This window comes from Gymnodraco acuticeps, unplaced genomic scaffold (genome assembly GCF_902827175.1).
Source record: "Gymnodraco acuticeps unplaced genomic scaffold, fGymAcu1.1, whole genome shotgun sequence".
Lineage (NCBI taxonomy): Eukaryota > Metazoa > Chordata > Actinopteri > Perciformes > Bathydraconidae > Gymnodraco > Gymnodraco acuticeps.
In genome coordinates this window covers 227,181-254,128 of record NW_022990869.1, presented here as the reverse complement: position 1 = coordinate 254,128, position 26,948 = coordinate 227,181, and the positions used below count along the sequence as shown (strand labels likewise).

The 26,948-nt window shown below is 42.7% G+C and overlaps 1 protein-coding gene across 1 annotated transcript in view; it reads left to right on the top strand.

Moving 5' to 3' along the window:
• The window catches only part of pik3c2a (phosphatidylinositol-4-phosphate 3-kinase, catalytic subunit type 2 alpha), a 74,889-nt gene that overhangs the window by 42,302 nt on the left and 5,639 nt on the right, over positions 1-26,948 (top strand). Inside the window, exons 12-30 of the mRNA XM_034233306.1 lie at positions 481-603; positions 994-1,161; positions 2,820-2,937; positions 4,071-4,213; positions 8,261-8,452; positions 8,680-8,773; positions 8,891-8,985; positions 9,164-9,344; positions 9,448-9,552; positions 10,746-10,838; positions 13,020-13,149; positions 15,005-15,141; positions 16,697-16,866; positions 20,870-21,026; positions 21,547-21,656; positions 23,280-23,487; positions 23,576-23,700; positions 24,786-24,903; positions 24,993-25,074. Coding sequence (XP_034089197.1) covers positions 481-603; positions 994-1,161; positions 2,820-2,937; positions 4,071-4,213; positions 8,261-8,452; positions 8,680-8,773; positions 8,891-8,985; positions 9,164-9,344; positions 9,448-9,552; positions 10,746-10,838; positions 13,020-13,149; positions 15,005-15,141; positions 16,697-16,866; positions 20,870-21,026; positions 21,547-21,656; positions 23,280-23,487; positions 23,576-23,700; positions 24,786-24,903; positions 24,993-25,074 — 2,549 coding nt within the window. The remainder of the gene's footprint in view (positions 1-480; positions 604-993; positions 1,162-2,819; positions 2,938-4,070; positions 4,214-8,260; positions 8,453-8,679; positions 8,774-8,890; positions 8,986-9,163; positions 9,345-9,447; positions 9,553-10,745; positions 10,839-13,019; positions 13,150-15,004; positions 15,142-16,696; positions 16,867-20,869; positions 21,027-21,546; positions 21,657-23,279; positions 23,488-23,575; positions 23,701-24,785; positions 24,904-24,992; positions 25,075-26,948) is intronic.

Genomic DNA, 26,948 nt, shown 5'->3' with positions numbered 1-26,948 from the left:
TCATACAACATCAAACAGGCCCGGCCTCAGCCTCTCAGCGACTTTGTTTTCCTGCTGTCGCTACAAACGTTGCCACCTTTTATGTTGATGTCAAATAAGTTTTGTAATTCCATCAATTCCTGTAGGTTTCTGTTTTACGTCCCAAATTGACGGGTCTAGTCTAGTTGGGGAACATAAACAAGATGATGCTCTCTTCCTCACTTATCTGAGTTGCTCATAAGCAAGGCAGTGAGCCTTTCAAAAGTAGTCATGTGACACAGGACTCAAAGTGCATAGGAGTTAACCCACACTAAATGAAATTGTACATATCTACACACATGCACCAATATGGCACTTCTTCAGCAAGTGTCAAGGTCTTTCACAGTCCCTGGTAATGGCCGTTTCCTGGCAACTATTTCACTCTTTTTTTCACTTCTACAGTGAATGATATGCATGTGGGCACAGTGGCTAATATTATTGTTATGTGTTGTTTTGTTGCAGTTATGAGAAGTACTTCCTGATGTGTTCCCTCACACACAACGGCAAGAACCTGTTCAAACCGGTCCAGTCCAAGAGAGTGGGCACATACAAAAACTTCTTCTACCACATCAAGTGGGACGAACTGTGAGTGATTTCTGTTCCTTTCCTTGCCTCTCTTCTTTCCTTTCCTCTCCTCGTCCATCCTTACCCTTGCTATCCTTTCCTGTTTTCTCAACCTATTTGTTTGCTCTCTTATTTCCTCGTCTCTCCTATTTTCTGATATTTCCTTTCTTCTCTCCTTCAAATTGTTCCTCTTTTCTCCCTTTCTTTTTTTCTTAACTTTCCTTTCCTCTCATTTCTTATTTCTGTTCCACTTCTCTCCTCCTTTTTCTTCTTTTCTCTTGTCTCCTTGTCTCCTTGTTTGATAAATAAGTATACATTTTCTCTCCTCCCCTCTTTGATGTTTCCCTCAGAACTACAACATGCTATTTGCTCTCTTCTTTCCTTCGTCTTACTTCGTCTTGTCTCTCCCAGGATCAACTTCCCTATAGCAGTAGCGGTCCTCCCTCTGGAGTCCACTCTGAGCCTGACTCTGTTCGGGGTTTTGAACCAGAACGCCAGCGGCTCCCCGGACTCCAACAAACAGAGGAAAGCTCCGGAGCTGCTGGGAAAAGTCTCCATGCCGCTGTTTGACTTCAGACGGTGAGGAGAGAGGAGCAGCCGGTCATGTTTTTGCATATCATTTGAGTGGATGTCCCACTCTACCCTTAAAACTCATCTGTTCAACATCGCCTTCCAACAGTAACTCACTCTCCCGCCCACTTACACTTCCATTTCTGCCCCCTGTTTTATGTTTATGTTTTATGTCTTGTCCTTGTATGTTTCTTTGTAAAGTACGGAGCACCCTACAAATGGAGAAGAAAAAAAAAATGATTTGAAAAAAAGAAAATGTTTTGCGAGATATCGCAAAACATTTTCTTTTAGCTCAATGTACTTCCTGGTCAGTTCGGCTGCTACGGCAACACAGAAACCACAACAATGGAGCGGTTCATCGATTTTACTTTGAGCTTGGCCTTAAATATAAAGATATAACATCAGTGCTTGGCAATGGGCACGGGTTTCACACATAGACTGTATATATAAAGGGTTTCACATAAGTGAAAGACACCTCAAGAGAACACTCAGAGCTAGGGGACATGCACGTCCCTCTGTGCTGAGTTATTGACAGATTCGAATTTCGCGGATCAATAACTCATGAACATAACGTTGTAAAAATACAAACAACATGACTTTACAATCATAGCAAGGTAGACAAAGAGCTACAGTCGTTTTATCAGAACAGTTCGATACGCGCCGCCATCCGAGCTAAACATCAATAATTGGTCACAATCTGCAGCTTTTTTTTCTTCATGTCCCTAGGGGGCTCCGTAGTAAAGCGACCTTGAGGTTATGAAAGGCACTATATAAATTATTATTATTATTATTATTATTGAACATGAAATATCACTGAGTTGTGAAAGATGTATTTGTAAAACAGGTAATGCCTTTGCAAATTCAGTCAGAAGGAAATGAAGTACACAGAGATAGTTATTTAACGTTAAATGTATTACAACTTTTGTACAGGAAATGCAGCACAAAGTGGTTTCCAAAAAAGACAAATAAACATAAAAATTCATGAAATAAGTACAAAATACATTTAAAACATACATTTACCTGTTCCTATGTCTTCTTTGTACGTCAGTAGTGGAGATTAAAAAATGTTGAGACAACTCCTCCTGCTAATTCCCCTCGAGTGCCCTCTCTATCAATCACTGCTTGGGCTGTGAATAAACATTTATCCTACTTCTATCTCAACAGGTCTTTTATTACACCAAAAGTTGCCCTTTTCTTTACTGTGATGGACCTCCAGCAAGACATTGTAAAATCATGCACTTTCCCTTCCTTGCCACAGTGTAACGGCCCGTCCACACAGCGGCGTGCGTTGACGCTTGCCGGCGGGCGTGTCTGACACTCGACCAACAACCAATCACATGAATCTCCCGCCCCAGACACACAAGCACGCGGTTTGATTGGCTATAGCTTGTACTGGCATATGATTCGATTGGCTGACGCCTCCATCGAGGCGTCAAAAGTTGAACATTGCTCAACTTTTGAAGCGAGCAACGCCAGCAACGCTCCACGTCGCTTCCCAAAATGCAGTTCGACTAAAAGTGACGTCACCCCATTCAAAGTGAATGGGCAGAAGCGTTGGAAGCTTCAACGCACGCCGCAGTGTGGACGGGCCGTAAGCGCTGCTGTTTAGAAACGATTGCTTATTCTGGTTGTTTCTTTTTCTGACTATTGCTGACTGTGTGTTTCAGGGTGCTGGCCCGGGGCAGTCAGCTGTTGTGTGTGTGGTCGTCTCCTGAGGGAGCGTCTGCTGCCGGAGGCTCTGCAGGAAGCCGCAGGAAGACGCCCGCCGAGAGGATAGTGCTACAGGTTAGTGCTGCTAGACGAGCATTAGTAGATAGTAGATAGATAGATGGTTAGGCAAGGCAAGTTTATTTATATGCACCTTTCAACACAAGGCAATTCAAAGTGCATTACACAAATGAAAGACATTAAGAAAATGGCATTTAAAAAAGTCATTAAAAAGCAAAGATGATCACAGACAGTTTATGTAGTAGTAGACAGTACTAGTTGTAGTCGTAGACAGTAGTAACAGTAGTAGTTGTAGACAGTAGTTGTAGACAGTAGTAGTAGTTGTAGACAGTAGTAGTAGTAGTCGTAGACAGTAGTAGTTGTAGACAGTAGTTGTAGTAGTAGTCGTAGTTATAGTTGTTGTAGACAGTAGTAGTTGTAGAGTCTACAACTACTACTGTCTACAATGTAGACAGTAGTAGTAGTAGACAGTAGTAGTAGTAGACAGTAGTAGTAGACAGTAGTAGTAGTAGACAGTAGTAGTAGACAGTAGTAGTAGTCGTAGACACTAGTAGTCGTAGACATTACATTACATTGCATTTAGCTGACGCTTTTATCCAAAGCGACTTACAATAAGTGCGTTCGACCAACAAAATACAAACTTGAAGAAAACAGAATCATATAAGTACATCAGGTTTCATAGAGCAAAAACATTTCAAGTGCTACTCAACTGGCTTTAGGTAAGCCAGTCCTTTATTAGTATAAAAGTGCTTTGTTAATAGTTCTATCGCTCGAAGTGGAGTCGAAAGAGATGAGTTTTCAGTCTGCGCCGGAAGGTGTGTAAGCTATCTGCTGTCCTGATGTCAATGGGGAGCTCATTCCACCATCCTGGAGCCAGGATAGCAAACCCACGTGTTTTTGCTGATGGGAACTTGGGTCCCCTTCGCAGCGAGAGTAGACGGTAGTAGTAGTAGTAGTAGTAGTAGTAGTAGTCGTAGACAGTAGTAGTAGTAGTAGTAGTAGTAGTAGTAGTAGTAGTAGTCGTAGACAGTAGTAGTAGTAGTAGTCGTAGACTGTAGTAGTAGTCGTACAGTAGTAGTAGTAGTAGTAGTAGTAGTAGTAGTCGTAGACTGTAGTAGTAGTCGTACAGTAGTAGTAGAGTCTTCAGAAGAGTGAACTGATCCCAAATCTGGACATTGTGTTGCCATCAGGTGGACTTCCCCAACCCACCATTAGATGTTTTATACGTGGGACCAAAGGAAGAGCCTAGACCGGAGCCCCCCTCTCTGGAGGAGCTGGACCCCGATCTGAGACGCAAACTGGAGAAAATCTGCAGCCGAGCTTCAAACTTTGGGTAGGACAATCTCCCCAATGCTTTCACAACTATAAATGGGTTTTCATCTAAGAGTATTATCATTAACATTTCAAACTATTATTGTGGCAGCCTTATTCAACAGTTTTCTGAGTTTGCAGGTAAAGGTGATGTCGAGGAAGGATTTCTAATAAAACTTTTGGATATAATAATGCCGCTAGACAGGTGGTCTTAATGTTGCTCAGCTGGATGTGCGAAACAGATTTGCTTCTTGTACAAACACAAGATGCTTTAAGAGACTTCTGGAGAGTCTAATACTCTCTCAAATAGTGATTTTAAAAAGTCTATCTACATGAGCCAAAACAACAAAATACATTTAAAATTCTTTCCTCAACTTAACCACCACCTAGTTTGAGTGTCATTTAATCAGAACGTGTGTGTAGTTTAATGTTAAGTTAACTGTATCTGCTTCTAATTGGGAGGCGTGTGGTGCAGTGGTTGGTGTGTTCGTGTTCGGATCAGAGGATCACAGGTTCAAACCCTCGTTGTGTCCCTGGGCAAGACACTTCACCCCAAATTGCTCCTGTGGGGATTGTCCACAGTATTGAGTATGTAAGTCGCTTTGGATAAAAGCATCTACAAGTGACATGTAATGTAATGTAATTGATAATCGTAGTCCATTGACTGCTTCCTGGGCTTGATGTAGACTTTAAGTAGTGATTCGTAAGACTCCCAATCGTGCACAGACACAGCGTTTATGGAGAGATTTATCCCCTTCAGCAGACAGCTTTTTGGCCGCCTCTCAGACCACCCGAAATCCGTTGGACTTAATAGATTTAGGGAGATTTTTAAAAGATGCCACTGACTTGCCAGCCGGGCTCCCCATAAAGGCCTGCATGTTGTCTGCTGCAGCGTGTCGGTTCTCCCCCAGCTGCTCCCGTGCCTGCTGCCAGCCAAATCTCCTCCACGCTGCCAACATCCATGAGCCTCAAACGGCACTTTAGCACAGAGCGCTCTCTCACTGGCCTTCACCGCCTGCTGCCTGTCCGGCCCATTCATCCCTCCAGCCTCCAGGCACAAGACCCCCTGAGCTGCAGTTTCACTGGTCTGTCGCGTGGGGGATATCCCTGAAGGACAAATATTAGTTTTTATTAATATGGAGATGTCAGGGTCAAAGAACAGACCACAAACTCAGAGAGGCAAACGCTATCTGACGGAGATATTTAACTTCCCTGAAGGACAAATATTAGTTTTTTTATTATGACTCTTGCCTAAAACTCCTAATCCACTATCGCCTCGCCCTTATTCTACCTAGTTTAGCACTTTTTACTTTTGTTGTTATTGGTCTTCTTTACTTGCTTGTAAAGCGCTTTGAGCACATATATAAATCAAATGTATTATTATTATTATTAGTTTTTATTAATATGGAGATGCCAGGGTAAAAAAACAGACCACATACTCAGAGAGGCAAACGCTATCTGACGGAGATGTCTAACTTTATTTCGCTTAAAGTACTGCTTTAAAAACGGGACCAGAATCAGGTTTATTGCCAAACAGGTTTAAAAATAAGATGAATTATTGATGTATAATGGTGCATGATAAACTTTATTATTCTTAAAAGAAGCACATTTAAAGCAATTCAAAAATATAAGAAAAGGATTGGCTCTAAGGGCTGGGTCGGTCGGGCTGGGGTGCGAAGCGGGGCTGGGCTCGAGCCGCGGCTGGGGGAGCAGTCGTCCCGTCGCCCTTCCTCTCTCCGCCGCTGGATTCGCGGTCGAGGCCCGTCCTCTCCGGGGGCTCTCGTGTCGTGGCGCTTCGGTGTCGCGGTGCGGGGGTTTTCGGTCGGGGGTGGTGTCCGAGGCCGTGTGGAAGACGGGCCGGAGGAGGTTGGATACGGCGGTCGGGGGCAGCGACTCTGGACGCGCGCCGGGCCCTTCTCGCGGATCTCCCCAGCTACGGCGCCCGTTGGGGTCCCGTTCGCCTCGGCTGGCGCCTAGCAGCTGACTTAGAACTGGTGCGGACCAGGGGAATCCGACTGTTTAATTAAAACAAAGCATCGCGAAGGCCCATGGGGGGTGAAATATTTGAAAGAAATGCCACAAATAACAAAAATATTACAAACATTTTTTGTAGAAAAAGTAAGTAGAATGAGAAATGATTAATTATATGCAGTATATTAGAATTTTTAAAGTGGCATATCGGTTCAGTTTTGAAAAAAATATCAACCTCTAGTCCACTCGCTGCACCCGCACTGCGAGGGGGACCCAAGTTCCCATCAGCAAAAACACGTGGGTTTGCTATCCTGGCTCCAAGATGGTGGAATGAGCTCCCCATTGACATCAGGACAGCAGATAGCTTACACATCTTCCGGCGCAGACTGAACACTCATCTCTTTCGACTCCACTTCGAGCGATAGAATTACTAACAAAGCACTTATATACTAATAAAGGACTGGCTTATCTATAGCCAGTTGAGAAGCACTTGAAATGTTTTAGCTCTATGAAACCTGATGTACTTATATGATTCTGTTTTCTTCAAGTTTGTATCTTCTTGGTCGAATGCACTGTAACGGAGGTGATCTCTGGGGCCATAGATCTCGGCCTCCGTTACGGATTCTGTAGCTTCATTGGTGGCAAAGTGTATGTAGGTTTGTGCATCTGTCTGTGTTTTAGTTTGTCTGTCTCGGTTTCCTGGTTTTATGTTGAAAAGTGTTCCCCTATCCCCATGTCTGTTGCTGATTGTGTGCACCTGGTGCCCTGTGTTGTCTCCTCCCCCCTCACCTGTCCTGTTGGTTTGATTAGTGTGGGTGTGTATTTAGGCTCTGTTGCCCTGTCTGTTAGGAGGCTGGTAGTGTGGTGGCTGGTGGCTGTGCGCACAGGAGCAGCAGATTGAGGCTGTGTCATATCATATGTGTATGAGTTAATAAATGCCCACACCGGGTTGTATTTTTGGACGTTCTGCCTCTGCCTCCTTGCTTGGTCGGGCCGCTCAATTGTCAGCTTCACATGCACATATTGTAAGTCCCTTTGGATAAAAGCGTCAGCTAAATGTAATGTAGTGGTTGATCAAGGGATCAACACGGGGTGTGTGATGTGACAGACATGACTTTAAATTCAAGGTGCAAACATTTCCGCTTGTATTTACAGGACACTACCCAAGAAATGTCACACCTAATTAGTGGTGTTAAAAAGTCTTAGTGGTGGTCATACCCATACTTGCCAACCTTGAGACATCAGAAATCGGGAGCATTTCAAAACCACCGCGCGGGGGGGGGGGGGAGGGGTGCTAGTGGATCGCCGGAGCTGTAGATTAACATTAATATGCTTATTGTAGTTGTAAATGCAATGCCTTACGGCCTGTAGCACCATCCTTGATGGAGCATATGAATTTAAGTGCTCTTACTCTTTGTCTGTTTTAAACAGGTGTGTTGGTCAATTAGGTCAAGTAAGTACACTTGGACTAATTACATATTTTCTGTTAGTATATTTTCACAGTATTGAAACCTAAAGATAGTCTCACAAATAAAATGTAAAGATGACATGAAACAAATTTGATTTGGTCATATATGACCAAAGGTAAAAAACACATTTGTGGGTCCAAATGATTTATTTCCATCTCATCCACCTCTTCCATCTCTTCCATCTCTTCTACCTCATCCATCTCATCCACCTCTTCCATCTCATCCATCTCTTCCATCTCTTCCACCTCTTCCATCTCTTCTACCTCATCCATCTCATCCACCTCTTCCATCTCATCCATCTCTTCCACCTCTTCCACCTCTTCCATCTCTTCTACCTCATCCATCTCATCCATCTCATCCATCTCATCCATCTCTTCCATCTCATCCACCTCTTCCATCTCTTCCATATCTTCCATCTCATCCATCTCTTCCACCTCTTCCATCTCTTCCATCTCATCCATCTCATCCATCTCTTCCATCTCATCCATCTCATCCATCTCTTCCACCTCTTCCACATCTTCCACATCTTCCATATCTTCCATCTCATCCACCTCATCCATCTCATCCACCTCTTCCATCTCTTCCATCTCATCCATCTCCCCTCTCGTCTGTCTGTGCTACGCCTCCAGGCTGAAGCGTGCGGACCACCAGCTCCTGTGGGACCACCGGCTGCACTGCAGGCAGGACCACCCCAGCAGCCTCCCCAAGGTGCTGGCCAGCGCGCCCGGCTGGGACTGGGCCAGCATGGCTCACATCCACTCGCTGCTGCACCACTGGCCCCTGCTGCCGCCCGTCACCGCGCTGGAGCTGCTGCACTCAAAGTATGTGAAAACACCTTATCTCACATCTGGCCCAAACATTTCCTGAAGAAGTTTGAAATGTTATAGATATTGTAAAAGGTTGTGTACAATTATATTCTGGGAAAAAATGTCATAATGCTTTTCTATTTCTATTATTTGTTAGTACAGTTTTTTTGTCCTTTTTCGGTGCCTGCTGCTATGAAAATGTACCATAATTATATTGGTGTGTGTGTGTGATGTATGTGTAGGTTTGCAGATACAGAAGTAAGAAATGTGGCAGTGAGCTGGATTGAGAAGAGCAGTGATGATGAGCTGGCTGATTACCTGCCACAGCTAGTACAGGTACAGATACAAATACACACAGATACATATTCTTCCTGCACTTTTAAATACTCTTGATACTCTACTTACCTCCTCTTTCTTGTGTTATAACTCCCAATTCTCTTTTTTTCTTTCTAGGCGTTAAAGTTTGATAGTCACTTAAAAAACGCCCTCGTCATGTTCCTGCTGTCCAGAGCGCTGGCCAACATCAACATCGCCCACTACCTCTACTGGTGAGTTCACAGCAGAACAGAAGCCCAAGTAGATTTCCTCTTGAATCCAACTCACTGCTCAGTTGTCAATCAGGAAAATGTATATTTGTCAGGATTTAGGCACTTTGATTCTGATCACATTAAATCGGGCTTGTGGGAAATTGTCCTGTATTAAGTTGGTTATTTTGTATGTGTGCAGGCTGCTGAAGGACGCTGTGCAGGACCCCGCTTGGGGGAGACGTTATGAGCGGGTGCTGGGGGCGCTGCTGTGTCTGTGCGGCGTGAAGCTGAGGGCCGAGCTGGAGAAGCAGACTCACCTCGTCACTCTGCTGGGGGCCGTGGCCGAGAGGGTCCGCCAGGCCGGGGGCTCAACGAGACAGGTCAGTGTGTGCTTGGTTGAGTTCTGACTATATTGAACGTTACTTCATTGTGTCTGTGTGTTGAAACTTCCTTATGCATGTTTTTGTATGTCTCTTTGTTCAGGTGGCGCTGCAGGAGGGTCTTGAAAACGTTCAGAACTTCTTCCAGAGGAACAGCTGTCGGCTGCCCCTGTGCCCCAGTCTGGTGGCCAAGGAGCTCAACATGAAGGTAACACACACACACACACACACACACACACACACACACACACACACACAAAAGATGATCATTTACCATGCAACAATATGTGAGGCTGTGTTACGTTCCCTCCTGGACTAGGGGAACCAAAGGGAAGTTACAAAATATAAAATATCTGGGCGAGAGAAAAAAGGAGAAACTGATTGCTGAAGCTACAAGGTGATGTTTAATAATCCAAAAGTAAAGAGGGATCACCAGCCAATCTGCAAAGTAAACTTAAGGTAAACTAAGAACAACTTTATTCTGAAAGAAAGTGACTGAAGTAAAACAATACACAAAGATACACTGGAGCACATCTCCTAACAATTAACGAAACACAAGTTAAACTAGCCGGTCTCACACAGACACCACACTACACATGCTGCACACATGCAGAAAGTTCAATGCTTTATTCATAACGTTGACATGCTTGTAACAATGATTCATTAAATCACTTCAATCCAATAAATCAAATTCATTTAAATTGAGGATTTTATGTGTGGTAGCATCATAAAATATGAAAAGACATGTCAAATGTAATAATAAGAAGTGAATGCAAAACGCAGAATGCAGGGAAATACACAGAACAGCAGAATAAGAAAACAATGTCAATCAACAGATGATCAGGAAACACAACAAAAACAGACTTGTTGTAGAACCTCTGTGGTTCAACCCACTGAGGAAATGAGCTCGTGAAAGTACATGGAAAGTACCCATTCACGAACATATGAAACTCATGCATTGGTATATTCTCAAATACCTCATACCGACATATACACAGTTACATTCTTTATATCTGCTTGCACTTTAAGTTAAAGGATGATCACTACTTATCACAAAAGGAAGCTTTAATCATATTTCCTTTTAGCTGATGGCTATTATCTCCCAGGTCACAGGCTTTTGTAGAGGCGATTAGTTCATCTGGTGACCCTTTTAATGACTTTATATCTGGTTATGATCATAATGCGTTTAGTCATTGGATGGGGAACTTTTTGGAGAAGTGCAATGATGACATACAGTATGCAGCCTTTTGGACGGGGAGGCAAAACAATCTGCAGATAAAATAAAATATCTAACAATAAATCACAGATAGAAGAAAAATAATTAGAGACATGGTTAGATGCTTTTGTAAAACTGGATCTTTAAAACAACATACAATTCATACGGTCTGTTTGTGTGTGTAGGCCTGCTCCTTCTTCAACTCCAACGCAGTTCCTCTCAAGCTGGCCCTGGTGAACGCCGACCCGCTGGGAGAAGAGATCAATGTTATGTTCAAGGTACTGTGTGCGCGCACACACACACACACACACACACACACACACACACACACACACACACACACACACACACACACACACACACACATACACACAGACACACACACAGACACACACATACATACACACACATACACACACACACACCCATACAGACACACACACAGACACACACATACATACACACACATACATACACACACCCTTACACAAATACTGTTTACAACTGTGCATAGAAACGCCTAACAATGTACACTCTATGTCAGGCATCCTCAAACTACGGACTCCGGTCCGGATCCGGACCGAACCACCACTGTCTCCGGACTCTGAGCAAATTATACTTTTCATATGTATTATCTCTCTGTATTATATGTGAGACATCGCCACAACGCATTCGCAACGAGTCAAAATTCTCCGCTATGTCCACTGCAAACAGCGCTCTGCATGTCTGACTGTTCCACTGTGTGTGTCAACGCTTTGGTCCAATCACATTCAGCATCCAGTCAGCGTTCCCCCCCCCCCAAACAATCTGCGAATCAGAGGCACAGTAGGGCGGGTCTTCGCGGACTGCGGGTGGGAAAAATGTGTGTGTCTCTTTCAACCTGTCTAAGTCAGAGCGAGAATTAAAAAAAAAAAATTCAGAGCGAGAGTTAACAGCTCATCTAGTTCCATCTGTACTGTAGCTAGTAGCCTAGTTTCACCTACCGGGGTGGCAACTGACACCCTACAAATAGGCCTTGCCACCCCAGCTGCCACCCCAGTTGGCAGCTTTGTTTTGAAAGAAAAGTTGTGGCTCATCGGACATTTATGAGAGAAAGTCTCTAATGTCCGAGTGCAAATGAATGCAGCACAAGATGCACGTCATGTAACCCCTCCCCCGGTCCTGGCGCGAGCGTGGACATACGATTGGCGGCGATTTCATTTTGAACTGGACGGCGCAAAACGAGAAGCATTCGGACCCAAGCACTGAAGGAATGAGGTATTTGCTGTCTACACTGACAGAGAAGAGACTGTCAGTTTGGCTGTACTCAGCATTGAATCAAAACGCACTGAAGCTGTTGATCTTAATACGTTTGTGAGGCGTTTTGCTGAACAAAATGGTAATCGCCGCATTCAGCTGTAATAGACATGTCAACTTGATGCTCTGCTCACGGATGAGCATACACAACTATTAAGATGATGACCTTACGTGTGTAAATATATTTTTTTCTTTGAGGGGTCTGCCCCCAAAAAACTGTTTTAAGTCCTGAGAAAGTCAAATAAGACGGTGTGTAAAACTACACTGCCCAGCCAAAAAAAAGTAACCACTTTGATTGAACTAGGCCAGTAGGTAAGGACTTTCCACTGGATAATAACTGCAGTATAAAAAGAATGCATGACTGAAGTGATGGAGACCATGTTGAAGGCAAACAAAAAGAGGAAATAACAGGTCAAAGCAAATCTCCCTCTCAGATTCCACAGCAACCAGAAGAACATACATACTGGCTGGTGATTTGATTCATCAGCTTTGTGATGGAATAAAAAATGCACAGTGCATTTCCTTAGCTGTGGGTGAGTCCACTGACACCACTGACATTGCTCAGTTGCTGGTGTTTGTTAGTTGTTATGATGAGGCAAAGGGGGAGTTTGTTGAAGATGTGTTGGGCCTGACGAACCTCAGTGGACACACAAGAGGGCAAGACATTTATAAAGCAATAATGGGAATGCTGAATGAAAGAGGGTGCAGCTGCCTTTATTCATAACTGTGCAGCTCTTACACTGCGACTCTGAGGGGTCAAGCACAGACACAATAACAATGAAAACTGCTGCATACAGATTATTTTTGTTTTTGCAACCTTGTGTTAAGAATCTTGTTGCAATTGTTTAAAAGTTTGAATGACCGTAATAAACGGACCTTTGTCTTATTGAAACATTTATTTTGGACCTTTAAGATTTGTATTTGAGTACCCCTGCTCTATGTGAACAGCCATCATGATATGGTGCCTAAAAAACGGGTTCTCTTTCACACACCACTAGTCTACACTGGGTTGTTGTCATTGGTTTCACAAAACTTGTTGCACCCAACTGTTGTTTCCATGCTTCTCATCTGAACACTGCGCCCCCTGGTGGCTGAAGTGAGATCCAAACAATAATAATAAAACCTCAGTGTTTGTGTAACGTGTGCCTCTGTGTGTGTGTCAGGTTGGGGAGGACCTGAGGCAGGACATGCTGGCTCTTCAGATGATCCGCATCATGGATCGCATCTGGCTGCAGGAGGGCCTGGACCTGCGCATCGTCAACTTCAAATGCATCTCCACCGGCAAGGACAAAGGTAACAGGCAAACACAAACAGCCCCCATTTACATGTGAAGTGTCACGATGTGGATACAACTTAAAGATTTAGGACACTTTAATTGACATTTAGCCACAAACAATCAATGTATTAGGTACACCTAGGTATTAATAATGCAGTGCAATACAACTGTCCTGCAATAAATCCTGTTTTAAGAGCGGTACGGTGACTGCCCAAACATTGTTGAAGAAGAGTAACTATTGCACTTAAAATGTGTATTTTAGTAAACAAATTAACAGATAAAACAGAGTACAAATTATATTAAATATTACAAAACCAGTGCAGATTATTTTAGATCAGCGGTGCCCACACTTTTTCAGCTTGGGAGCTACTTAAGACCAAGCCCAAAAGATCTACCTACAGAGCCGCCCCTGCCCAATCAATCTGTGTCGCGAGCGCGGGGGGGAGGGGATGCTAGTGGACTGAACGGTGGATAAACTGTGGTGCACTTCCACTAATTGCGCTGCATGATAGTGCGCCGCATTTGAGCTTCAGATGAGGAGGTGAGGCCCCCTCATAACTGCATGAACCCGTATGGCACAATACAACTCAGACTGGCTTACCTGTACGTCAATCAAGTGGAAAATGCCATAGTAAGGATGGAAGATAGGCTAACTATAAAAAAATAATCTTTTTTTTTCGATGCCATGCGATCTACCCACATTACCTTTGCGATCGACGTATTGGGCACCCCTGTATTAGATATTACAAAACCACTACAAAATGTATATACAAATGTTTAGCAAGGTACAAAGGAAGTGTTCAGCTGCTGTCAGAGGGCACGGAAATCATTAACGCTGTCCTGTAAACTAATGCCCCGGCCACACGAGGACGAAAACGGTCGTTTGCGTTACTGTTTAGTGTCATATAGACCGTTCGGCCACACGAGGACGACCGAATACGGCACTAAACGACTGCGGAAACGATAACGGGTCCCAAGGTGGATAGAACGGCATACGCAATGCTCTGGGGGGTCCAACGGCTCCGTGTGTACGCCCTATACGATCATTTTCTGATAATGATGAGGCAATAGCCCCGCCTCTCCCCACCTCTGCTGCTCACCCCCGCGTCAAAGTAAACTGCACACTGAATTCAGATTATTTATTATTTATCTCTAACGCGAGTGAAGTCTAATCTGACAGGATGGAGACACCTCTCAAACTACCTAAACTAGTTATAAATATGTTTTACTGTCGGCCGGGTCACTCATTACTGGATCAGCTGCTGCATGAGACAGACACTGGCGCTGTCTGAAGAGAGGGAGGAAAAAGAGAGGCTCCATGTATTTTATTATTACATTATATAGAGTCGTTATTCATTTCTTTTAAAGCTCAATAAATAACAAAGAAGACCTTTGACCGGCACTTTTATAATTTTGTTGGAAGATTTAAACTTTAATACACGTTGACTGGCGAAAAACTCTGCCCGGTTCCCTCGGCCCCCACCGCGGAGAATAAACAGAAGGGCAACCATGACAACCATGCTTCTTCGCTGCTTTTGTGGAGGAAGTTACAGCGCCACGTACAGGCTCCTGCATGTACTGCAGCTTCTCCAGCGGTTGGAGCTAAACGGAGCTGTCTCGTGTGGGCAGACACTATCCGGAAGCTTTTTTGCGTTTGCGTTAATCCTATGCGTTTAGCCGTTTTCGTCCTCGTGTGGCCGGGGCATAAACCAACATACTTCAAAAAATAATTGTTATTCATGAGCTACGTTTATGGAAAGGCATTGTCAAAGTTATGTCTACATATTCCAGTTGTCCATGGCAGTTAATTAATAAAAAGCTAACTGTTATTTGTTTGCATTGTGTTTATAAGAGTTGTGATGTTTCTTAAAGGCATGGTGGAGCTGGTGCCGTCCTCCGACACCCTGAGAAAGATCCAGGTGGAGTACGGCGTCACCGGGTCCTTCAAAGACAAACCGCTGGCCGAGTGGCTCCGCAAGTACAACCCTGCAGAGGACGAGTATGAGAAGGTACAAACATATAAAGCATACGTGCTAAAAGGTAAAAGCAAACGTCAAAAACCAGTGAAACTATTCTTTATCTCACAGAAAGTAGGGGTTTCACATATATAATGAATGTCAGGAAGACCTCTGAGCTGCTTGGTAACACTTAGCGGTAAAAGGCTTCAATATTAAACTTTACTTTGACACAATGACTTGACTCTGTTGGAGTGAAAAACACAGTGGTTAAAGTTTACAGGCGTTTACAACCTTTGACTCCTATAAATGTGAAACCTTACTCCACTCCTCTGACCCTTATAATGTACTGATCAAGGTTTGACCCTGAACTTCAGCAGAACAGAGGAATCAACCTTTCATCAGAGGGGCTGCAAATAACCATTGTGTTCATTAACCCGTTGGTTGTTGTCTTGATTAATCTAATCGTTTTCTATCAAATAAGACAAGAAAATTATAAAATAAATGTCGCCCAGTCTTTCCCATAGCCCTAGATGTTGTTCTCAAATGTCAAATCTTTCACAATTTTCTTGTCTTATTTATAGAAAACTAATCGAATAATCAAGAACATAACCAACAGATGTTCTATTAACGATCATAAAGGAGGAAATAACCTGTAAATATTAACACTCAAGTGAATCAAAATGAAATCAAACGGATTCATTAATTAGCTAAATATTTGAAGATAAGTCAAATTGTCTGTCGAATTATCTTGCTACTTTTTCAGCTCAAGTCATCAGATATTTATTTATATTGAGCTGTGATGTTTTTAAGGCTGGTGACAAACTCTAAAGTCTGTACAACAGTTATTGTTTCTGGTTTAGCTTAAAACATCTGGAAAAGTAGGTCTGAAACGTCACTACACTTCTTAAACATTTAAGATGGTTGCCCTCCACTTACACTACTCAATACTGTACTCCAGGGCTAATCAATTAGTTTGGAATGGGGCCGGTTGATGAAAATGATCCAAAGCAAGGGGCCGGGAAAAAGATGGCTTGAAATATGAGCAATCATATTAAGAGCTTCAGATACAGTAAATACTACAACAGCATAGTGCAGTGCATATATTGTGTTTCATTAAATCAAACAACATAGCCCCAAGGCCTTTATAGATCTAAATGGCAAGTTCAGAACTCAGTAGGCCGACATGTGAAGCTAATTTAACATAATTTGATTTAATTTAGGTGAAATTATCTAATCATTCACGCAGAGATGCAATAAATGACAGGAGTTGTCACTACAGTAGCTAGTAGGTGGGTTCGAAACCCGAGGCCGCAGAAGTATTCAGGCAATGTCTTCCCCTCTATCTCTCAATGTAACACCCTCTCTGGAATAAAGGCACTCTGGCCCAAAACATTTTTGCATTACTTTTTAACATTATACTCAAAGGGGGCAGTAAATATCACCCCGGGGCCGGATTTGGCCTGCGGGCCGCCAATTGAATAGCCCTGCTGTACTCTCTATGTATCCAACCAAAAGAATCCCTCAAGCCTGAGCCCTTGAGGGTAACTATCCATGCTTCTGAACTTCTTCATATGTGTCTCACTTTTTCTCTTCTTCCTCTTTTTAGGCGTCGGAGAACTTCATCTACTCGTGTGCTGGGTGCTGTGTGGCGACATACGTTCTGGGCATCTGTGATCGTCATAACGACAACATCATGCTGCGCTCCACGGGTCACATGTTCCACATCGACTTCGGGAAGTTCCTGGGACACGCCCAGATGTTTGGCAGCTTCAAAAGGTGAAAGTCAGATGAAATGCTCTTAAACACGTGATTGTGGGTATGAGTGTTTGCACGTGATAGTCAGATAAAGCTTTGGTGCTCTGTCAGGGTTTAAAGGTCTGTCCTTCAGGAAGTGAACTGTCATTTGGTTTTTATAACAGGTAGTCTTTAGATAATAGGTGAGGAGTCATGTACCTGTATCCTAACACAAAATCATAATGAAACTTAATTCTATTGGTTACCTTATCTAATATGGTGATGAGAACATGGACTCTTAAGCTTTGTGTCCCAGTGGTAGTGTTACAATATTAGACCAGAAATAATTCAACACTTGCAGACCTGTCACAATGAATAAGACAATCAAGCACCATAATATAAGTGCAGTGTTTGGTCAAGAGAGCCCAGAAGTACACTTTATTCATTGTTTGTTATATGGTTTTATTTATTTATTTATTCCAATTGAAATGTCTGAATATTCTTAAGAATTAAAAGTCACTTTATTATTCTTTGACAATGTACTTGCATTATTATGCCTTCATATATTCATTACATAAATGGCAAACAATGGCATTAGAATTACATTAATATTGTCTATTGCAATCATTTCTGGAACAATTACATATATAATTCAATAAGTAAGTGAGTACAACTTTATTTATATAGCACCCTATATATAGCACACGAATGTACAAAGTGCTTTACAGTATACAGTACACAATTCAAAGTACAAATATAAAATGTAGAATAAAAGGAATACAACAACAGCAGGTAAAACATAGGATAAAACACCAATGAAAAACAGCTACTTACTCACCTCCTCCGGCGCCCCAAAAGCCGTCGGAAAAAGGTGAGTCTTTAGCTGCCCCTTAAAAATCTCTAGTGAGACAGAGGCTCTTAGTTTCTGGGGGAGTTCAGTCCAAAGCCTTGGGGCCACCGCCTCAAAGGCACGGTCCCCCTTAGTTTTTAACCTGGTTCGGGGCACCCTTAGGAGTCCTTGCTCGGAGGACCTCAGGGCCCGGGTTGTGCTGTGAGGGTGGATCAGGTCGTTAATGTAGGCTGGGGCTTGGCCATGGACAGCTCTATATGATCCTGTTGCTGTGGTCCTGTGTCCTGGATCGTGAGCCCTGGATCTTGAGTCGTGGCTGTGGTCCTGGATCATAGGTCCTGGATGGATATCTTCGTGGATTCATCTTCTTATTACAGACACATGCATTTCCAAACATTTGGACTACATATGCTGTAAATGTATTATTTTTTCAATGTACACACGGCATCTATTGCACGTCTGTCCGTCCTGGGAGAGGGATCCCTCCTCTGTTGCTCTCCCTGAGGTTTCTCCCATTTTTCCCTTTAAACTGTGGGTTTTCTCCGGAAGTGTTTCCTTGTACGATGTGATGGTCTAAGGACAGAGGGTGTCGTATTGTCATACTGATATTCTGTACACACTGTGAAGTCCACTGAGACAAATGTAACATTTGTGATATTGGGCAATATAAATAAACATTGATTGATTGATAGATATATGTGTAAACTAGGACCTTGAATTGGGTTCTGAGATGGACGCAGGTTTTTTGGACCGAGTGAGCAATCTGGCTGCAGCATTTTGGACCTGTTGTAGCCGGTTTATCGATGTTTTGTTGAGGCAGGAAAAAAGAGCATTGCAATAATCAAGCCGGGATGAAATAAAGGCGTGGATAGCCATCTCCATTTCTGCATTGGATAGAGCTTAGCAATGTTCCTGAGATGGAAAAAACCGGTACGGGTCATGAGTTTGATGTGTTTGTCTAGTAGCATAGACTGATCGAAAGGTTTTTTACGTTTGCCCTAACGTTACCACTGAATGAACCCAGGTGGCTTGCTACCTTAGAGGCGATGTTATCAGGACTTCTGTTTTTGATGCATTGAGCTGTAGGAAATGGCTTGACATCCACTCCTCGATTGCAGACAGACATGTAACCAGGGTGTTTAAGTTCTCCATTTTGACGGGTTTGAAGGAGAAGTATAACTGGATATCATCTGCATGAAAATGATATGAGACACCCTTGAATTTTCTAATTAAGTGGCCTAATGGGAGCATGTAAAGGGCAAAAAGAAGGGGGGCTAAAACAGAACCCTGGGGCAAGCCGCAGGATAGGGGAGTGCTGTGTGATGAGAACCGGCCCACAGCCACAGAGAAACTTCTCCCACTGAGGTACGAGGCAAACCACTGGAGGGCAGATCCTGAGATGCCTACCCACTCCCTGAGTCTAGCATGATGGCGTGGTCCACTGTGTCAAACGCTGCACTCAGGTCCAACAACACCAGAACCACGCAATCACCTGCATCCGCATGCCATCATGATATCGTTGGAGAGCTGATTCTGTGGAGTGATGTTTTCTGAAACCTGATTGGAATTTGTCAAGGATGTTATTGGCCGTTTCTCAATGTCGAGTACACCTGCTACAGAGCCACTATTTCAAGTATACTACGTCATCGAGTGGCGCCGAATGCTGGGCATTTAACATGCATTTCAACAGTCCTTCGGCGCCACTCGATGACGTAGTATACTTGAAATAGTGGCTCTGCAGCAGGTTTACTCGACATTGAGAAACGGCCATTGTCATTCAGAAATGTATTGAGTTGATTAGCAACGACTTTTTCTAAAACTTTTGACACAAATGGGAGCTTTGAGATGGGCCTGTAATTATTCAGGAGGGAGGGATCTAGATTGGGTTTTTTGAGAAGGGGCTGAACAACCGCCTGCTTAAAAAATGATGGGACGGAGCCAGAGACAATGGAGATGTTTATAATGTGGAGCAGGGGTGGAGCGACACATGAAAAAACTTCTTTTAGCATGGACGTTGGTAAAGCAGCGGTCAGGTCGGCTATAGTGATGCAGGAGAAATTACTCAGCGTGGCCTGCCAAAGTAGTTATCGTGACAGACCTAAAGACACGTGTATCATATGTGCTCCTTACTAGTTTCTAAAAAAAATCACCTATGAGGGAGCCTGATTTTTGGGTGTGGGCTTTGTTTTGTGGGGTGTTAGTTTCCTGCATGAAGTGGGTCGTAGCTCTACAACTACACGCTTCTATTTTTAGCGTTGGAGCACAACCACATAAATATTCAGAGGCTCTGTAGTAACCAAAGGCCCTGAGGCAGTTTCAGAGTTGTGCATTCACCCAATGATTTAAACCAGGTGTGTCCAAACTACGGTCCGGGGGCCAAATGCGGACCGCGGACCATTTTGAATCGGCCCTCAGCAAATTCAAAAAGTATAATGGAATATGGCCCACAAATGAAACTTGTGCTTGTCTTATATTGTACTTCTTAAATATAAATGTAAAGATATATAACACAGTAGTATTCATGTGTTAAAGGTGGGGTAGGTAATTCACTTCAGAAACACTTTGTTATATTCCATGGAATGCTCTTAACATCCCGATAGCAATGAATACATTAAATGCTTCGACAATAAATACATACAAATATTCGCTCTGCGGAAGCTGTGGTACTGTAAAAAGCACGTTCGTGTGTGTTGGAGGAGGGGCTCTGTAAGGAAGTCTGAAGGAAGGGGCAGATTTATTCCGGTTGCATATTTTCAAATTCTAGCGCACTCGAGCTGGTTTCTCCATTCTTACCTACCCTACCTTTCAATAAGACCACTTTTCAAATAAATTCAGTCGATTAAAGTTGGAAACATTTTCTAACAAATCTTAGTTGATAAGAAAAAAGCCCAATGACTTATTTACAAGCTTGAAATACACCCTTCCTATTTCTCCTTATGATAATCAATCTGAGGCTTCTGTTTTTAAGGGATGAGCTGCCAACACTCACAAGCATACTTTACCTACATTTGATTTTGCTAACTTATAACTGAACTTATGAGGCAGTATACCTCTAGTGAGTGGCCCAGCCCTTCATATATTTTTCTGTATTTGGCCCTCGGTGAAAAAAGTTTGGACACCCCTGCTTTAAACTAAAACTTCTTGACTAATATGCTCACATTATTCATTTATATCTCCTCTCCTTGTCTCCCTCAGGGACCGCGCTCCTTTCGTTCTGACCTCGGACATGGCGTACGTCATCAACGGAGGCGAGCGACCCACCAGCCGCTTCCAGCTGTTTGTGGACTTGTGTTGCCAGGCTTACAACCTCATCAGGAAACACTCTGGGCTTTTCCTCAACCTGCTGTCACTGGTGAGACTGAACTTATATATTAATAACCTTTATTTGTATAGCACCTTTCATACAATAAGTGCAGTTCAAGGTGCTTCACATAGACATTTCAGAGAACATTGATATCACACAGCATTCAGTTACCAGTTAAAAACATAAAAACAAACAAAAAATTGCATAGAGTAGACATATTAAAAATACATTTAGATTAAAGGTACAATGGTGAAATTGCGCAATAAAAGGAGGATAATGCTAATTCAACACCCAATCAGATGACAGGTTAAAATGCATTGAGAAAGTGCAGCTGTTTGCTTCCTAAATGGCTACATTGTACATATATAACACCCAAAAGTGTTTAATATGTGTATATTTTTTTGATTAAGTACACATTAGTGTTAGATGTATTCTATGTAGATGCCTTTTTTATGAAATATTTGTACTGTACAAAATGAAGGGTAATTAATGGGTTAATCTGCTACAATATTTTGGAATGAAATAACCCAGAAAATGTGTCTGAGTTTGGTGTTTTCTGTGTTTGTAGATGACGTCCTCCGGCCTCCCCGAGCTGACGGGCTCTCAGGATCTGAAGTATGTGTTCGATGCCCTGCAGCCGCACAACACAGACGCTGAGGCCACTATCTTCTTCACCAGGTAACACATCAACTTCTTCTGCCAGCGCTGATCAGATATAACTCTTGTTTCAGCAAAAATAAAACTAATTGGCCTCTTGGGCTAAGTTTAAACTGAATTCCTCAAACCTTAAAATTGAGAAATCCCAACAAAGGGGAAAAATAATGGTGTTTTTTTGACAAGTTTTCTTATGTGCACAGCTGCTATTTTGGCCAGAGCTGTTATTTATCTTTTGTTTTTAATGCTGCTACTCACTGAAAGTCCACCAGGTGGCGACATAAGTACAGCAAGACAAATAATAGCTGCTGTCTCAAATTACAGGAACTTGTTTCAGCAAAAATAAAACTAAGTTTAAACTGAATTTCTCCAACTCTTGGACAACCTCAACATTGTAAACTCAAAATAAAAGGGATAAATAATGGTGTTCCTAGTCTTTTTTTAAACGCTGTTAATTTCTTTGTTATGTTGCTGCAAACTGAAAGTCAACCAGGTGGCAACATAAGCACAGCAAGAGAAATAATAGCTGCTGTCTCACATTACAGAAACAAATACTCCTGGAATTCTACAGATAGTATCAGACGGGCCTTGTCTTTGTAAAACCAGTCGGGTTAGATTGTAACTAAGTTTGTTTGTATAACAGCTTTAGGTCAAAGAGAAAAAAGTCTATAGATATTTGTTTCACCTTCACCTAAGCACCACTATCTCTTTATACTGTATCTCCCATTTGTTTTGCTTTGAACCCTAACTGTAGACTTTAATACAATGCACCAAATGCCTAGGCCAATTTATCTGCAAGAATATTTTATTTCTGACTTTTTTCTAAAATGTTTTGTTAAGACCAAATGTACTCACGGGAGGCAGGTACCACTTGGACAAGCATTTATTTAAAGTCAATTTTAAGAGTTAAAGCAGATTAATTCCATTCAAATGACGTCTTGCCCAGTCCACTACTGACTTGATCAATCAGTATTATATGCTATAGCTATAACACTGCATGAAATAACATAAACTCAGTTAAAAATGTGCGATCTAAACGTGCAGACTTACAGCAGCTTACTAGCATGCCTTAGTGAAAAAACGTACGGCAATAACACCTGTCGTAAATAATGAAATATAGCACTTTGTAACATAGGAATAACAAAAAGAAACAACGTCCACCCGTATCAATATATACAAAACTATACAAAATGGTAGTACAAGTTTAAATGACGTTCAAAAATGATCTAATCTCTTCTGCCAACATCATAATAATAATACGTTTATTTAGTATAGCACCTTTCACAGAAATATAATTCACAAAGTGCTTCACAAGAAAGATCAAAAGCTAAAATTAAGACCACAGAAACATGAATACAACATGAGGCAGAAACTTAAGGTTAACATAAAAACAAAACACAGACCACGTGGAGTCCTGAGAGGAACACACATGAGAACAGAACACATCACACACATCTCAAGTAGAAACAAAAGCCAATGTAAAAAGTAGGTCTTCAGTAGTTTTTTAAAAGCTTCTACAGAGACTGCAGAGCGGATGTCAATAGGGAGAGAGTTCCATAGTGTTGGAGCCAAATGTATAGGAAAAATGTCCCTAAAATCATGTGTAATCAAGTGGCTCTTCCACCCCTCTTTCCCCCCACTCTCCAGGCTGATAGAGTCCAGTCTGGGCAGCGTGGCGACCAAGTTCAACTTCTTCATCCACAACTTGGCCCAGCTGCGGTTCTCCGGTCTGCCCGCCAACGACGAGCCCATCCTGTCCTTCTCCCCGAAGACGTACACCATGAAGCAGGAGGGCCGCATCCTGCACGCCTCCATCTTCTCCTTCCAGAAGAGATACAACCCCGACAAGCACTATGTGAGTTTATCACGCTCCGTCAATTCAGTGGATGTAGAGAAGCGCTGACCCCTGACTGCACGTCTGTCTCCCTCTCTCTCCTCTCTAGACGTACGTGGTGAGGATCCTGAGGGAAGGTCAGACTGAGCCCAACTTTCTCTTTCGCACTTTTGATGAGTTCCAGGAGCTCCACAACAAACTCACCATCCTCTTCCCTCTCTGGAAGCTGCCGAGGTAAAACATGACACCCTGACCATCAGCCTTTTATATCACGTTTCTGTTTAATTGTACCCCAAAGCAATGCTCATTTTACTCACTCAGAGTGGTTGAATACCTGGGACTTTATTTTGCGACAACAGAGGTTGAGGTTCCAAGCATCGCATTACACTTTATTTAGCTGACCCTTTTACCAAAGCAACTTCAAATAATTGCAATTAACCAATAAGATGACAATCAAGAAAGCAAGAATGTTTCAGTTACATTAGCTTTAAATAAGCCAAACCATTGTGTGCAGTAGGGCTGTACCCGGATATCCGAATATTCGGTCGTTGGCCTACTATTCGGTTTTCAATTTCATTTCGGCTGCCAAAATAGAATTTTTAAATCTCCAATATCAACGTAAGAGCTTGTGCCTCTTCGGGGGGTGCTAACACTTAACCATAAACGTTATCCTTTACTTTCTCATTCTTTATATGTAGATATTACTTTTCTCCGTTCATCTCCGTCACGCTGTTTCCATAGCAACAACAACTTCCTGTCAACAGCGCTAACTCTCCTTCAAAATAAAAGCATGTCCATACAAAATAGGAAGCCAAGCCAAATTCCACTTAAGACAACTGCAACGAAAGTAACAAACACAATGCGATATCCTTTTCAATTTCAAAGAACACAAATCGGGTAACATTAACAAATAACTACAAAACAACAATACTGTAGAATAACAAAATGGATGCCTTGAATAAACCAAAATACACGGGTCGAAGCGCTCGCTGCTGATTACTACGTCTACTACTGGACTATCTACAGTGAAAAAGGGAATGGAGAAAAACACATTGTACCAAAAGTGAATCAAGTTGGGGCATTAATATCTCATTTACTGATTTAGTTTCCTTAATACCAAACTGTGATACAGTATTTTCTTTATTGACACATCAGGGCTTATCACAGTGTGTTTTAGAGAACCAGAACCCTGTTATTATCTGCTTAACTTTCCCTCTATGATCCTCTGAGATGCTACCTCAGTGCTGTTGCTTACAGGAAAGTCACATCACATTCTGAGAAATAGTGAATTTACCTTCCCTTCTTTTTTAAATCTCCAGTTTCCCTAACAAGATGGTTCTCGGTCGCACCCACATCAAAGAAGTGGCCGCCAAGAGAAAGCTGGAGCTCAACAACTATGTGCACAACCTGCTGAGGAGCTCCACAGAGGTCACACAGGTACACATATTCACACAAATACTAAACAAACCCAGCGGGACAATGTTATGTACGAGTCAAGGAAGTAACGTCATGTTCTCTGTCTCTAGTGTGACCTGGTGTACACCTTCTTTCATCCAATCGCACGGGATGAGAAGACAGAGGGTTCAGATGCTACACCCAAAGCACCAGGTAAATAAAACCTGCACTTTTGACTCCCATTGTTCAAGTTTCATCCTCACTGTATAATAGACAAGGTGAATTAAAGGTCACCTGTTATGCAAAATCCACTTGTTCATGTCTCTTCTACATCAACATGTGTCCCCTCTTCTCCATGTCTCTTCTACATCAACATGTGTCCCCTCTTCTCCATGTCTCTTCTACATCAACATGTGTCCCCTCTTCTTCATGTCTCTTCTACATCAACATGTGTCCCCTCTTCTTCATGTCTCTTCTACATCAACATGTGTCCCCTCTTCTCCATGTCTCTTCTACATCAACATGTGTCCCCTCTTCTTCATGTCTCTTCTACATCAACATGTGTCCCCTCTTCTTCATGTCTCTTCTACATCAACATGTGTCCCCTCTTCTCCATGTCTCTTCTACATCAACATGTGTCCCCTCTTCTCCATGTCTCTTCTACATCAACATGTGTCCCCCTCTTCTCCATGTCTCTTCTACATCAACATGTGTCCCCTCTTCTTCATGTCTCTTCTACATCAACATGTGTCCCCTCTTCTTCATGTCTCTTCTACATCAACATGTGTCCCCTCTTCTTCATGTCTCTTCTACATCAACATGTGTCCCCTCTTCTCCATGTCTCTTCTACATCAACATGTGTCCCCTCTTCTCCATGTCTCTTCTACATCAACATGTGTCCCCTCTTCTTCATGTCTCTTCTTCATCAACATGTGTCCCCTCTTCTCCATGTCTCTTCTACATCAACATGTGTCCCCTCTTCTTCATGTCTCTTCTACATCAACATGTGTCCCCTCTTCTTCATGTCTCTTCTACATCAACATGTGTCCCCTCTTCTTCATGTCTCTTCTACATCAACATGTGTCCCCTCTTCTCCATGTCTCTTCTACATCAACATGTGTCCCCTCTTTTTCATGTCTCTTCTACATCAACATGTGTCCCCTCTTCTCCATGTCTCTTCTACATCAACATGTGTCCCCTCTTCTCCATGTCTCTTCTACATCAACATGTGTCCCCTCTTCTCCATGTCTCTTCTACATTAACATGTGTCCCCTCTTCTCCATGTCTCTTCTACATCAACACGTGTCCCCTCTTCTTCATGTCTCTTCTACATTAACATGTGTCCCCTCTTCTTCATGTCTCTTCTACATCAACATGTGTCCCCTCTTCTTCATGTCTCTTCTACATCAACATGTGTCCCCTCTTCTTCATGTATCTTCTACATCAACATGTGTCCCCTCTTCTTCATGTCTCTTCTACATCAACATGTGTCCCCTCTTCTTCATGTCTCTTCTACATCAACATATGTCCCCTCTTCTCCATGTCTCTTCTACATTAACATGTGTCCCCTCTTCTCCATGTCTCTTCTACATCAACATGTGTCCCCTCTTCTTCATGTCTCTTCTACATTAACATGTGTCCCCTCTTCTTCATGTCTCTTCTACATCAACATGTGTCCCCTCTTCTTCATGTCTCTTCTACATCAACATGTGTCCCCTCTTCTTCATGTCTCTTCTACATCAACATGTGTCCCCTCTTCTTCATGTATCTTCTACATCAACATGTGTCCCCTCTTCTCCATGTCTCTTCTACATCAACATGTGTCCCCTCTTCTCCATGTCTCTTCTACATCAACATGTGTCCCCTCTTCTTCATGTCTCTTCTACATCAACATGTGTCCCCTCTTCTTCATGTCTCGTCTACATCAACATGTGTCCCCTCTTCTTCATGTCTCTTCTACATCAACATGTGTCCCCTCTTCTTCATGTATCTTCTACATCAACATGTGTCCCCTCTTCTTCATGTCTCTTCTACATCAACATGTGTCCCCTCTTCTCCATGTCTCTTCTACATCAACATGTGTCCCC